The sequence below is a fragment of the Vulpes lagopus genome, chromosome 2 (genome assembly GCF_018345385.1).
Source record: "Vulpes lagopus strain Blue_001 chromosome 2, ASM1834538v1, whole genome shotgun sequence".
Lineage (NCBI taxonomy): Eukaryota > Metazoa > Chordata > Mammalia > Carnivora > Canidae > Vulpes > Vulpes lagopus.
This window is the reverse complement of record NC_054825.1, coordinates 80574374-80589597: the sequence shown is the minus strand read 5'-3', so window position 1 is coordinate 80589597 and position 15224 is coordinate 80574374. Positions and strand designations below refer to the sequence as shown.

General features: G+C 41.6%; 1 protein-coding gene across 4 annotated transcripts in view; it reads right to left on the bottom strand.

The window, feature by feature from the left end:
- The window catches only part of RYR3 (ryanodine receptor 3), a 508658-nt gene that overhangs the window by 256484 nt on the left and 236950 nt on the right, over positions 1 to 15224 (bottom strand). For all 4 annotated transcript variants that reach the window (XM_041743628.1, XM_041743630.1, XM_041743629.1 and 1 more), the window contains exons 9-11: positions 14049 to 14123; positions 11083 to 11239; positions 78 to 251 (exon numbers count right to left, since the gene is read on the bottom strand). In XM_041743628.1, coding sequence (XP_041599562.1) covers positions 78 to 251; positions 11083 to 11239; positions 14049 to 14123 — 406 coding nt within the window. The remainder of the gene's footprint in view (positions 1 to 77; positions 252 to 11082; positions 11240 to 14048; positions 14124 to 15224) is intronic.

Below are 15224 nucleotides of genomic sequence, written 5' to 3'. Positions count from 1 at the left end.
TTCTCATAATCTCTTTCCTTGCCTAGTTGCTTCTAGTTCAGTATAAAACAATTCTGGGCACACTTTCTGACTCCCACCTTTCTCTTCAGAGGTCCAAGGCGGGGGTTCTTGGCATCTTGTGCTTTGTAGGTCACCCACAGACCACTGGCCATATGCTGGACAAAGCAGATGGAATCTCCATACTTGATTTCTGGAACACCCATGCCTTCTATATCTCGTTTGTGACTGGAATCCAATTTCTCCTTGATTTCCTATTTCACAGAAAATGAAACACAGGCATGTCTGATTAAATAGAAATGCAATATACACAACAAATCACCTATGCAGAATTTGTAAGCCACAGAGCCCATTACCAAAATCTTCATGATGTGCCCGTCCAAACCAGGATTTCAGAAAGACTTGTTTCCCTTATCTGCTGTCAACTGTAAAGTCAATGGATTCCAAGGTTCAGCCACTTTAATAATTGCTTAAATCCATGGGGAAGGGAGGCAGCTGGTAGGATTTCTTTTTAATTCTGATATGTATCCATTATATTTTCTATTTTCCTCATCCTCACTTAGGCCCCTTAAAAATAATCAACACTTTACTGGGCAATTACCTTATTTCTCAAGTTGTATCTTCTGTAATTTTAAAGCTTATCTGATATAAATTCTCTGACTCAAGGCTAAAAATGTGTCTGTTAACATCATATAAATGCCTTTTACAGGAATCGGCAGAAAAAGCCAACCCATGGATCAGGTAAGGGTCACTGTCCCACAGATGTGATGGGGTAATCAGTGTACCTTTCTTTCACGGCCTCCTCAGGTGTGTGCTGAAATCAGTGGTTTTCATTCTTCAATGGCTACTGTTTCGCTACACCTTTCTTCCAGGATGGAAAAAGGAGTTACTGTGCGTGTGGGGTGTCCACCTGGGGAGAGGCTGAGGTGCCTGGCACAGAGTGAGTCAGGAAGCCAACCTGGGGTGCACAGTAACCCTGTCCCCTCCTCATTAATCAGGGCCTCTGAATCCTTTTACTCCACTTCCATTTCTTCTCTACATCTTGCATTAAGTTGCTCATTGTAAGTGCTATTAGCTATGCAGCATTTTGAATTTTTTACAGAATAAAAAATGTAGCATGCTGTTTCCTCTGCTTTTGACCATTTTACTCTCCTGATGATAGAGCAACAGCAGCACACGTACTGAACTCTTACCATGGGCAAGGCAGCGTTCTAAGTTCTTTACATGTGTCAACTTTTCATAACAGCTTTGTGTCTAGCTGAAATACTATCCCAGTTTTTCAGAGGAAAAATGAAGATATAGAGAGATGAGAAATTTGCCTGAGGTCGCTTAAGAACTAGTGAAAGAGCTAAGATTTTAACCAGGAAGTCCAGCTCTAGAGACCATGTTCTTCCACACTGCTCTAAACTCCTACTCAACCTTCAACACCCAGTTCAGAGGCCACCTCCTCTGTGAGGGCAGAGTAATCTCTCCTGCTGTACTTCCCCAGCACACTCATTCCTTCACTGAGTACTTAACACATCAGACCATAAATGTGTTCATTTAAGGACATTCTCCTTTTGCCACACTACAAAAGAATCAAGGGCATGGCCAGATTTCAATTACTTTTGGTTTCCTGATTCAGAGAATCCAGGGCCTTTCAATCAAGTAATAAACATATGTATGTATATATATATATATATATATATATATATATATACACACACACATATATGTGCATATGTCTTAAAATCAAAGATAAGTTTCTTTGTACATATGTACATATGTACATATGTATATATATGTAATTTTCTCTTTCAAATATATTTTTCTTTTTTTAAAAAAGATTTTATTTATTTATTTATGAAAGACACAGAAAGAGGCAGAGACACAAGCAGAGGGAGAAGCAGGCTCCATGCGGGAAGCCTGATGTGGGACTCAATCTTGGGACTCCAGGAACATGCCCTGAGCCAAAGGCAGATGCTCAACCACTGAGCTACCCAGGCGTCCCTCAAATATATTTTTCATTTCAGTTCTGATTTCTTTTCCCCAAACCTTCAAAATAGCAAAGTTAATTATTTTGTGCACATTAACAGGATCATCTTGAGCAATGTTAATACTTTACAAGAAAATTCTTATTTATTTATTTATTTTTAAAGATTTATTTATTTATATATTCATGATAGACATGGAGAGATTGAGAGAAGCAGAGACAGGCAGAGAGAGAAGCAGGCCCCATGCCGGGAGCCCGATGTGGGACTCGATCCTGGGACTCCAGGATCATGCCCTGGGCCAAAGGCAGGTGCTAAACCGCTGAGCCACCAAGGGATCCGAAAATTCTTATTTTAAATGTGTGTTGAAACACTGACTGGATTTTTAAATATGATATTTCTCAAAATGAACATTTCTAAAGGAACTTATCTTTGATTTTAAGACAAAAGCCAATGGGAAATAGAATTTTATATATTGGGACTTCTTTATAGGCAGGTGGTCAAGAATGCATTCATTTCTCAAAAACAATTCACAAGTGTTCATTTCAAAAATATCCTTAGTTCTGAAGACACTTAAGCTGGTAACAGGACTTAATATATGCCAAAGTTCTCCTCTCCAGCCTGTTCTCTAAACCACTAACAATGCAGCATAAGAATACACATTACAACTGTTAAATATGAATAATTACACTGATTGCCAAGAGCTCACAGTAAAATAGTGCATGTTCCCAAATTGTCAATGACTATATTCACTTCATTTTCTCAATTTTGTTTATTTAAATATGACTTTGCTAAAACAAGAGAAATACTAGGATCTATTTTTCTAGTGCCTGAAATCAATGGATCATTACTGTTTATAGAATGGGGCGTTTCTTGATGTCTTTGCTTTTACAAAACAGCATGCACCCCCAAAATTCTATGTTGGTCACTGCAGTGGCACTTTTTTTTTTTTAAAGATTTTATTTATTTATTTATTTATTTTATTTTATTTTATTTTATTTTTTATTTTTATTATTATTTTTTTTTATTTATTTATGTTAGTCACAGAGAGAGAGAGAGAGGCAGAGACACAGGCGGAGGAAGAAGCAGGCTCCATGCACCGGGAGCCCGATATGGGATTCGATCCCGGGTCTCCAGGATCGCGCCCCGGGCCAAAGGCAGGCGCCAAACCGCTGCGCCACCCAGGGATCCCGATTTTATTTATTTATTAATGAGAGACAGAGAGAGAGATTGAGAGAGCGAGCAAGAGAGCGGCAGAGAGAGAAGCAGGCTCCATGCAGGGAGCCTGACTTGATCCCGGGTCTCCAGGATCAGGCCCTGGGCTGAAGGCAGTGCTAAACCGCTGAGCCACCTGGGCTGCCCTGCAGTGGCACTTCTAATTAAAGAGAAAAACAGGAGCAACACTAGGAGAAATTAAGACATGGAGACAAACCGACACTAAAGCCAACTCAACCCAAACTTAAACACCACCAAGGATCTACTAAGGAAATGAGAGTGGACCATATGGAGAAGCCTGATTCAGCTGATAGCAGGTTGGTAAGCTTCTGACTTGAGCATGCATAAATGCTTCCCTCCCTGTGTTCAAGTGTATATGGCACCATATGCACGTACTCCACTAGAAATGGACTCTTCCTAAATGATAGGGCTAATCCAATGACTCCCTTCTATTAACTCCCCAATTCACAAAAGACACATTTTTCATTTCTAAAATTCATATATACCATGTGCTTTAACAAAATTGGACTATGTTCCTTTGATATATCAAGGTTCCCTTCCTCCGGGCCTTTACCGATATTACACATTCTACTTGGAAATCCCCTATTTCTTCTCTGCATCTTTACATTTCATCCATCAAACCCTTCCCAGACCCAGCTCTGCATTTTCTCTGATCTTGTGGCACTTTCCTTCTCCTCTCTCAAGGCTCTTTACCATCCTTTGTGATATGATTCCTTTGCTGGCATGCTTCTTGTCCCCTACCAGATTGAATATTCTCCAAGGGTAAGACTGGGATTTGCTTGTCTTTGCTTAAAATAGGTTGCAAATAATTTGCTTTTGTTTTGTTGGTCTGTGGGCATCAATTTGTTTATTTCCATCAACCCTTCCTATGTTAGATGATGAGCCAATTCTAAAAAGGAATAGTATACTTGGTATTGAAGGGTAATCATCATCATCATCTCCTGTCTCCGCGGAAAACTTAGGAGATGGTCATGACCACATCATAAGTGTCAAATAAATATTTGTTTTAGATGATTAAGTTGCTGCTCTCCAGAATGATTTACGATTTCTAGGACAAGGAAGGGAACTACAACTAGTGTTTGTCTAGTGCCTACTTAGAGCAAAGTATTTTGCTAAGTACTCTATAATAGCAACACCATCAATGAATTTACCAAGGACCCACAAAGTGATATGTATTATGCATGACACTTTAAGAACATTTTCTCTAAACCTTTTAATGGTTTATTTTCATTTCTCTTACTCTATAGATGACAAACCTGAGGCTTGCAGATTTGAGTAATTTGCTCAAAGTTCTGTAACTAAATAGTGGAACAGAATCCAAATTCAGGGATAGTTCCAAAGACTGTCATTTGAACATAATGTTTTGACTGGTCATCATTAGCACAGTTAAACATTAATTGTACTAATGTTTCAGTTGTTTAAAGGCTATCTGAAGAAGAGGTTGAAAGGTTGAAAACATGTCATTAGTCTATGAAAAAAATGGCTCTGGGCTCATAAAAAATTTAGAAGTTCTACATACAAAGCAATAGTGATAGCAGGGTCTATATTCAAGGTGCAACAGGAGTTTGGGGGAGAGAGAATTCATTGTGCCTAAGAGTTAGGGATGATTTTATATAAGACTGACACTTGACGTGAGCTTGGCTAGGAGTCAGAAGTGGGAAAGAAGAAAGAGGACTGCATTCTAATAAGATGGGTGTAGTGTCGCAAGGAGAGTGGTTCAGGTCTGGGAAGGGACTTGAACAACAAGGACTCTGTACTTTGTACTATACATATGTTTTTCAAATTTGCAATATTAACATACTTTCTCTGGGACAAGAAGACTGAACAAGTTCTTTGTCTTCTTCTGGAGTCAAAGGGAACCTTAGGGCTTATATAATATAGGTTGTTGGGAGTCCTACAATAAAAAGCAAACAACAGAAAAAAAAAACCTGTAGAACTCTGCATAATGCAGTGAGTACAGCCAAATTTCTTTAAAAAAATTTCATAAAATTATTTTTTGGAACACCTCTTGGGAAAAGCTAGTGTTGGCAAGCCACTGAGAATATTAAAAGCAGGGGGATGACATAGGGTTGCATCTCAGAATTGTTCCAGCAGCACTGTGAATTACAGATTGAGAAGAAGCAAGGCTAGAGGCAGGTGATTTTTAAGCTATGACTTCAGCATCTAGCATATCTGGAATGGAGGGTCTCCTAATTAACATTTATTAATTAGACTGAAATTTGTTATTTGACACACTGAAACTGCCCGTGTTCACAGAGAACAACAAAGTACCTTTCCAACAGACTTAAGAACCCAAAAATGTTTCAGGGGAAAGTTAGACATGGGAAGGTAAGACCCATTCATGGATGCTGATAAGCCATCAAGAAAGCCCTGGTTAGTCTGCCCCTTCCTAGGTGTCTCTGGAGAACCCTTAAGAAATAACCACTGGGTTCACTTCTCCACAAATATAGTCCTTTTCTAAATTTCTAATCTAGAATATGAGGTCTTAGAATGGTCTTAAAGAAATCACACACTGCAGGACATTTCTAGGATCCTGGAGGGGTGGGGAGACAGGAAAGCTTTCGGCTGCTCATGCTGTGCTGGGGGACCAGACTCATCTGCATTAGGGAAGGCACGCTTCTCCAGTGGGCTCTTTCCTCCATCTTTCTCCTTCAATCCCTACAGCATCCGTCTAAGGGAGGAAGCGCGACTGCCGTTTCATGGATAAGGAGACACGCTCCCAGGGCATCATCTCTGGTCTCACTGAATCCTCACAACAGCTCTTTAACACATACTTCTTCACTCCCATTTTTTAGAAAAAAGAGACATTAAAGTAAATAGCAGGGCCAGGGTTCTCACTCAGGTTTCTTCTACTTCAAAGCCCAGGGTTATCCTTGACTACTTCTCTGTTTGGTCCACTTTGAACAATAAAGACTTTAGAATAATTGATTTAAAATTTTAAAATACTGTGTAGACTGTCAGAATAGCTAAAATTAATAACACAGGAAATAACAGGGGTTGATGAGGCTGTGGAATAAGGGGAAACCTCTTACACTGTTGGAGGGAATGTAAATTGGTATAACCACTTCGGAAAACAGTACAGAGGTTCCTCAGAAAGTTAAAAAATAGTACTACCCTAGGGTCCAGTAATTGTACTACTAGGTATTTACACAAAGGACACAAACATACAGACTCAAAGGGGCACCTGCACCCCAATGTTTATAGCAGCATTATCAACAATAGCCAAACATAGCAAGAGTCCAGGTGTCCATTGACTGATGAATGGGTAAAAAAGAGGTGGTATAAATATACAGTGGATTATTGCTCAGCCAGCAAAAAGAATGAAATCTTGCCATTTGCAGTGATGTGGGTGGAGCTAGAGAGTGTTGTGCCAAGTGGAATAAATTAGAGAAAGACAAATACCATATAATTTCACTCACATGTGGCATTTAGGACAAAACAGATGAATGTGTGGGAAGGGCAAAAAAAGAAAAGGAGGGGGGGAGGCAAATCTATGATTTGCCTTAACAACAGAGAACAAACAGGGTTGATGGAGGGGGGTGGGTGGGGGATGCATTAGATGGCTGATGGGTATTAAGGAAGCATTTGTTATGATGAGCACCGGATGTTATATGTAAGTGATGAATCACTAAATTCTGCTTGTGAAACCAGTATTACACTATACATTAACCAACTAGAATTTAAATAAAAATTTGGAAGATAAAACAATGAAAAATATGGTTTATCTGAAATGAAATACAACTGTTGTCTCTAGATGTTTGAATCTCAAGGTAAATGTTTTCTCCTTTCCCTTTTCCGTATTTCCTCTGTACCCTTCTCCATCCCCAGCTGAGAACTCAGTGAAGAAGCAGAGCAAGCAAGCACAGAGTCAACGTTTTCCTAAGGGATGTCCCACGAGCCCTGCTGCCATCTTGATTCCAGCTGCTAAGATTAAAGGGCACATGAGGCCAGTCTACAAAGATGCCTTCCGTGCACAGCAGTGAGAGCAGTGCACAGTTTTTAAAAGACAGGGAAGTCATGTTTGGCCAAGAACACAGTGTTTAGCACATACTAGATATTTGACAATTGCTGACTCAATTGAATGTCATGTTTTTATACACTGAGGAAAAATTTCCTCTAATTGGGAACAATGGTAGCCCTACATCCTTATGCAAAATAAGCAAACTTTGAGATCCTATCTCAACCATTGAAGACTTATGGTATAGTCATTAAAAATAGCTATAAAATAAATGGCTACATGTGCTAAGGCTTGATATAACATTACTAATTCACTCTTCCCTGAAGGGAATCCAGCACTCTGAAGTGATGTGGAGACATGACATCTAAACAGATAATATTAACTCTGGCATGGCAATACTAAATCACGTTATCTGACAACTCTTGGTGAATGGCCTTGCAGTGTCAAGACAATGAGAAAATGATGTGAAATCAGGTTCATATATATTTGACTTAGATGTTCAAAATAATGAATCCATCTCCTTGAATGTTGATAGGGAGGGTATTAGGATCCAAAATGATTACACAATGGTGACAGGATACTTCTCTGAAAATGATGGGGGTTAAAATGAAATGGATTTGAGGTTATTTTAATGTGTGACCACATTCATGTGTCTCTTGAGCAATTTCCATACTTATCACATGTTACATACTGTGCCAGGTGCTGGGGTACAACAAGGGGGGGCCTGTGTGGTCCTTGCTATCTAGGGGCTCCCAGTCCAGTGAGTGATGGCTATTACGGAAGCATGAACAGGGGCCTCTTGGAGGACCATGGAGGAGCCCTCCTCCCATAAAGGGCATCTGACAGTTGTCTGGAGGGACGAAAAGGAGTTCATGAGTGGAGATGTATAGGAAGGGTAAAAGGCGTCCTACGTATAGGTTTAGCAATGAGGAAAAAAAAAAAAAAAGAACATGTTCAAGGGCTGATAAATATTTAGTAAGCCAGAGCTCAAGGCAACTGTGACCAAGTGACATAGATAGGATGGAAAGAAAGGCAGAGGTCAGATCTTCGCCTCTTATGACAGATTTCAAATGAGGGGCAACCAGATTAAGGACTGTATTCAAGGTTTCACAGAGAGTAGATGGGAGTCAAGGCCAGATTTAGGTGACCCAGAAACCATCCCAAGACTAAAGAAATAAGGTGTGATGCTATAGTTCAGAGGCAACTATACATCCCAGACCTCCAGTTGGACTTGGATTGCCCTGCTGAAGGAGAGGGATAAAGATCGACCAAGACAATTCTGCTTACTAGCTACATGCCTCACATACTTGCTCAAAGAACTTGGTTTGATTCCATCCGAGCCAGGCTAGACCAATGACTGTAGTGCATTAGTGCCACCCACCTCCCCTGAAGGCTCCGTCACACCCCTGTCCCTGTTTGTGTGTATAAGATTTACATGGTACCTGCCACCTCCTCATAAGGGCAGCCTGCTAATGATATTAATACGCACCTGCGGCTGCTTGGCCCCACACTTAGGACCATGGCAGTCCCAGACTAACGCAGCCAGACAGGAACACAGAGCAGGAAGCCCACTGGTGCCAAATGACCCACAGCCTAGCTAACCCAGTGCTTCCCTGATCACACGAGCCCCAGAAGTGCTTCACCAGAAAGTCTCTCTGTTTTCTAGATGCTCCAACATTCAGAGAGAATCAGGTGAACACCCCCATTAACCCTAGGAACAAAGGCACAAAGGACACAGGATCTCCTCCCTCAGCCTTCCTGCTGAGTCCCCCCAACCCCTGCCACCACCCACCACCCAGATCCTGAAACGGTATCTCAGGCGACTGTCTGCCATCTGCTCCATCATGTAACACCTGTAATAGGCAAGAGCTAGCAGGATGACTCAATGCCCACACACTGTCGAAAAATAGAGCCCAAAGTCTCTTTCTGCTGGGAAACCTCACTGCTCCCCAGTAAGGGCTAGCATCCTGGGGTGTGCCCTTTAGGAGGAGAGCCTGCACCAGCAAGGTAAACATATATACCTGGAGCCCCAGAGTGATCAAGGCATTCCTAGCATTCTTCTCCCAAGAGCTCTTTGGATTACATATGGCAGAGTGATGTATTCTCCATACATTCTTGCTCCATACTTTCTCCATACGTTTGTGCAGCTTCGCAATCTAAGGTGCCAGATGCTCCACCCACACCATATCATAAGGAAGCCCTGATTTCCTGGGTGAACACAGCCATATCTTGGCCTGCCATGGAGCCTAGGTCATTTTAATTTCAGTTCCTTCCATGTTGAAATGAACAGAGCTGGGCTGAATACTGCTGCACTGGGAGTTATTTAAATCCTCTAACATAGTGACTCCGATGAAATGTAACAACATTGCCAAGTGCATAGGACAATGTGACTCATGGGTGACTTTTACAACCAGCTCTGCTATGCTGGCTGTCCCCATGGTACCTCGATGACTCTCAGCCCTCAGCTGCTTGCCTCCATGTGCATAGAAATGAGGGGACTTGGGGAGATAAGCAATAGGCCTTTGAGGGTATATGTGCTCTGAGTTGCAGATTGCAGAGTTTTTATTTTATTTTATTTTATTTTTTATTTTAATTTTTTTATTTACTTATGATAGTCACAGAGAGAGGGAGAGAGAGAGAGGCAGAGACACAGGCAGAGGGAGAAGCAGGCTCCATGCACCGGGAGCCTGACGTGGGATTCGATCCCGGGTCTCCAGGATCGCGCCCTGGGCCAAAGGCAGGCGCTAAACCGCTGTGCCACCCAGGGATCCCCTATGCAGAGTTTTTAAAGCCTGACTGGACATTAAACATAGGAGTCTTAAAAAAAAAAAAAAGTTGTCTAGGGTGCCTGGGTGGCTCAGCCTGATAAGCATTTGCCTTTGGCTCAGATCATGATCCCAGGGTCCTGGGATTGTGTCTTGTACTGGGTTCCCTGCTCAGCGAGGAGTTGGCTTCTCCTCCTCTCCCTGCCACTCCTCCTGCTTGTGCTCTTGTTTTCTGTCAAATAAATAAAATCTTAAAAAAACAAAAACAAAAACAAAACCCCTACCAGTTGTCTATATATACATCAAAAAGCAAAGCTACATGTTTGTGGTTTAACCAAACTACTGCATGGCCCGCTTTTAGCCAAGGCTGGGAATGGATGGGTGAGAGCTAAGAGAAGTGGAGAGAAAAGACAACCTAGGGAATAGATGAGGACGGTACCGGCGACTTTGTATAATATAAATAACTGCAAGATGAGGTTATGTTCAGAATTTTGCCTTCTCTGCATTTTTCTGGAAGAAACCGCTTCCTTGATTCAAACACATTGTAGCACTGAACTCATGCCTCCACGTTTTTGTTGTCTTATAGGACTGAAGCATATGCTTACAAGTGTTAAAAACACCTTAGAATATATTAAACAAGAACATCATCTTTTATTAACCTCTGAACAACAGTGCCCATGTCTGGGATCCTTTTGTTTTTTGGGGCTTCCCACTCTTCTTTAAAGGCCCTCTCTTATGATTTAAACCTTCATCCAAGGTACACATTCCCCTATACACTTGATTCAAAAGATAGAAGAAGAAGAAAGTGTTTATCATAAGGTCTAATTTCCAATTCCATCTCTTGTAGTCCCACTTTCCCTGAGGCACAGTTTTGCCTGGTGGTTTCAGAGCTTTCATTTTTTATTTTTTAATAAATTAATTTTTATTGGTGTTCAATTTACCAACATACAGAACAACACCCAGTGCTCATCCTGTCAAGTGCCCCCCTCAGTGCCCGTCACCCATTCCCCCCCGCCCCCCGCCCTCCTCCCCTTCCACCACCCCTAGTTCGTTTCCCAGAGTTAGGAGTCTTTATGTTCTGTCTCCCTTCCTGATATTTCCCACACATTTCTTTCATTTTTTAAATGAGGTCAAAGTTCACTTCCTCACACCTTACCTTGGAAGCCCGGAAAGAGAAGGCTGTGGACTTGGTGTCCGACTTTGCCCGGTCCTGCAGTATAAGGCCTTGGTCCTCTGTCAAGGCCAGGTAGTGGCCTGTTGTGAGATGCCGGAGTCGGAAAGCCTGGCCCCATCTGATGTTACTGCCACTCCAACTGTCCAGAGAAAACAGACAAGAAACTCAGTCTACTTCAATGTTTATCCTGGGCTTTCTTCTGTATGCCAGCAGACTGATAATCCCTCTGTGGTTTTTCCCTAAGGGACAAGATACTAGCCTCCTGGCTTGCTCTAGGATTTCAGGTCTCCTGACAACTCAGCATGGTACTTCTCTTGTGGCTTCTCTTAACATCAACAAGGAGGCACCCTCATGCCCTGTGGGTGGGAATGCAAACTGGTGCGGCCACTATAGAAAACAGTATGGAGGTTCCACAAAAAACTAAAAACAGAACTATCCTATGATCCAGTAAATACTACTACTGGGCATTTACCCAAAGAATATAAAAATACCAAGTCAAAGAGATAAATGCACCTCTAAGTTTACTGCATTATCTACAACAGCCAAGATATGAAAGCACCTAAGCATCCAACCACAGATGAATGGATTAAAAAGATATGGGTGTAGGTATTCTGACCTACACACACACACACACACACACACACACACACACACACACACACACCAGGCTACTATTTAGCTATCAAAAAGAAAGAATGAGATCTTGCCATGGATGGATCTAGGGGGTATACTGTTAAATGAAATAAGTCAGAGAAAAACAAATACCTTATGATTTCATATGTGAAATTTAAATCTTTTTAAGATTTTATTTATTTATCAATGAGAGACACAGAGAAAGAGAGAGAGAGAGGCAGAGACAGGCAGAGGGAGAAGCAGGCTCCATGCAGGGAACCTGATGTGAGACTCGATCTGGGTCTCCAGGATCAGGCCCTGGGCTGAAGGTGGCGTTAAATTGCTGAGCCACCCAGGCTGCCCTCATACGTGAAATTTAAGAAGCAAAACAAATGAACAAAAAAGACAAAAAAAAAAAAAATAGACTCTTAAATGCAGAGAACAACAGGTGGTTGGTAGAGAGGAGGTGGATGGGGGATGGGTAAAATAAAGGAAATTAAGTGTACATTTATCTTAATGAATACTGAATAATGTATAGACTTGTTGAATCATATTATACACCTGAAGCTAATATAACACTGTATGTGATTTATACTCCAATAAAAATAAAAGGAAAAAAAAACCAAACACCAGTAAGGAAGATTATCCTGGGATAAGTCAGCGATTTAATGTAACCAGAAGTCCCAAGCTTCCAATTTTTCCTTCACTCCACTGAAGTTTCTTGATATTAAAAGACAACAAAACAAAACAAAAACCCAAAAAGAATACCTTCCAAGGGAAACTCGTTTCTGGAAAAGCAAAGCCATCCCTAATGTGCTATCTCAACTCAAACATTTTACTACCACAAAGAAGCCTATCTTCAAAGGAAATGGTAGAAATATTTATGCAACTTACACATGGCAGGGAGAGGCAGATAATAAAGAAGCTTGTGTGCATGTGTGTGTGTGTCTGTGTATTTTTGTATTAGAGTGTGATACATTCTGTGGAAAGAATGTAAAGCAACACAAGATGATTTAGATAATGGAGACCTCATGTTGAGCGGCGACCTTTTGATGGTCCTACATCTTAATGTTGGTATTCAACACAAGTTACAGTAAGAGTTAAGGGAGAAATTATCTACTGAATAATTTGTAACTCATTGTATTTTAAGTTAGAAAAAAATCTCATGGCTAGGTCTCTGGGGAAATAAGCAACCATAACTGGAATTATATATACATACCAATTTGACTTTTTAAAAAAGTCCATTAAGCAAGGCTTAACATCCTGAGAACAAGAGGATGACAGGGCAAGCATTTTAACAGGGCTGGAAAGAGAACAGAGATGCTCCAGCCCAGGTACCAAGTAGGTGCTCCTTAATACCCCTACTCTTTAAACCAGTCATTTCCAAAGAGTTTGTCAGCAGAAAATGTAAATGCATCTATGTGTGTGTGCAAGTTCTAGCGTTTTCTTCTGATCTATGATAGGCTATCTTGAGGACCACCTTGGGGGCATACATACACCCTCACCAGAGAGACATTTACTGTGAACATATGTTCAGAGAGAGAGACTGAGGCGAGAGCTGACAGGAAGGGCAGAGAAGGAAAAGCGAACAGCCGGTCCTCCTCCGCTATCCCAAGGGGTTAGCTTAGCTCTAGCCTGATGTGCAATCCCTCTCAGAAAAATGATGACCCAGAGCTTACTGGATGCCCCCTTGTAGTCTGATGTTTGGAGATCACGTGTTTTCACTCACGCACACAGCTCAGCCTCCTGTTCCCTCCACCCGGATGCACTATGACTCCTGACTAGTCCAGTAAATAAGGTTTCCCTCATAGCTACCTTTCCAGTGAGGCTTTAATATTCTCTACCGGGGAGTCATTACACCCACTAGTCTGTCATTTAAAGCTAACATTCCACTGGAGTCAACAAAACTACCGAGAAAAGGGACATTAGCTGGTTTCAGAGAATCTGTTTAAGAACACAAATGGGAGAAGCAGCTTGATGGCTTCCAGCAGATGTGGCCAAGCTCGCCTCTTACAGACCGGCCACCACAAAGGAGCCAGGAGCTGGGGGCTGGGTTCGGGGCAGGAAAGCCTTCCAGTTTCAGAATCAAAAGAGAAGTCTCAAAGATACCCCACCCCACCCGTGTGTGTGTGTGTGTGTACGTGCGCACGTGTGCACACTTGTGTGCGTTGCTGTTGTTTAAAAAGAAAGTCAAGAAAATTCCGGCACTTACCTCTGGGCCATGGAACTTTTGAGAGTTTGCCAGGTGATGTAGAATAAGTGAAATATTTAAGGAAGTGGACAGTATAGGATAATAAGATGATCTTAGAAGGAGCAGCACCCTGGCCCTCCATTACCTTATCCGAAGGGGTTCCACTCTCCACAGGGATCTGGCTCGTGTCCCAGCTCCCCCAGCTTCATAGAATATCCTCCTGTAAGCAGAGTTGGAGATTAACTCCTCTGAGCACCACACTGATCAGCACTAGGGAGGCACAGCTCCCCGCAGAGGCTGTTGGGGCCTTGCTGCTTTTCTAAACCCTCACGGAGTCAGCAAAACAGAGAGCAGGAATCGAAGAGATGTGCAGTCTCCCACTCCCAGGCTCAGTCTTGAGGAGGAAGAAAAGGCACTAATGGGGAGGGAAATGCTCACCACATACAGATCACGGGCACTCATGGACCATCAGAGGTAGAACAAAAAGGATGATTTCCATTTCCACACCGCGAATCAAAACAGCCTAATCCCCTACCATCAGAGCAGATGCTCCAATTCTGTTAGGTTAAGCTCCTTCAAGGAGTTTTACATCTCTTAAAAATGTATATGTATTTTTTTAAAAGTATCTGTACTTTTAAAACATGCATGCAGTACAGTATGAGTTCATTTCCATATTCCAGGAAGTTTGGAATAAAGCTTCATGCTCCGCTGCTGTAACAGTCATAACTATCACTGTTGTCTCCGTTCCCGCATGAAGGATAATTTTTTCATGCATTTTTAAATAAAATGTTTATTTTTGAATAATTTTAGGTTTACAAAGAAGAGTCAAAGGCAGTACAAAGAGCCACATACTTTCCCTTGGTATCCCCTAATGTTCTTATGCCACACAGAAGACGTACATGACACACTTATCAAAACTAAGAAGCCAGCACTGGTATGTCACTGCCAGCTAAATTCAAGGCTTTACTTGGATTTCAGCAATTTTTCCATTAGTATTTTTCTTTTTCTTCCAGGATCCAATCCAGGAATACCACAATGCATTTGGCTGTCCTGCTTCCCTGGTTTGGTCTGGTCTGTTCTTAGACGTCCCTTGTTTTCCATGACTGACAATTTTGAGGACTAGTGGTCAGGTATTCTGTAATATGTCCTTTGATTCAGGTTTGCCTGATGTTTATCTGATGTTTAGTAAACTCTTTTTTCAATCCATATGATAGGGACTGGTCTAGCTATATACATGCATATACTTATATATACATATATATATATAATTTTAAAAAAGATTTTATTTATTTATTCATGAGACACACAGAGAGAGGCAGAA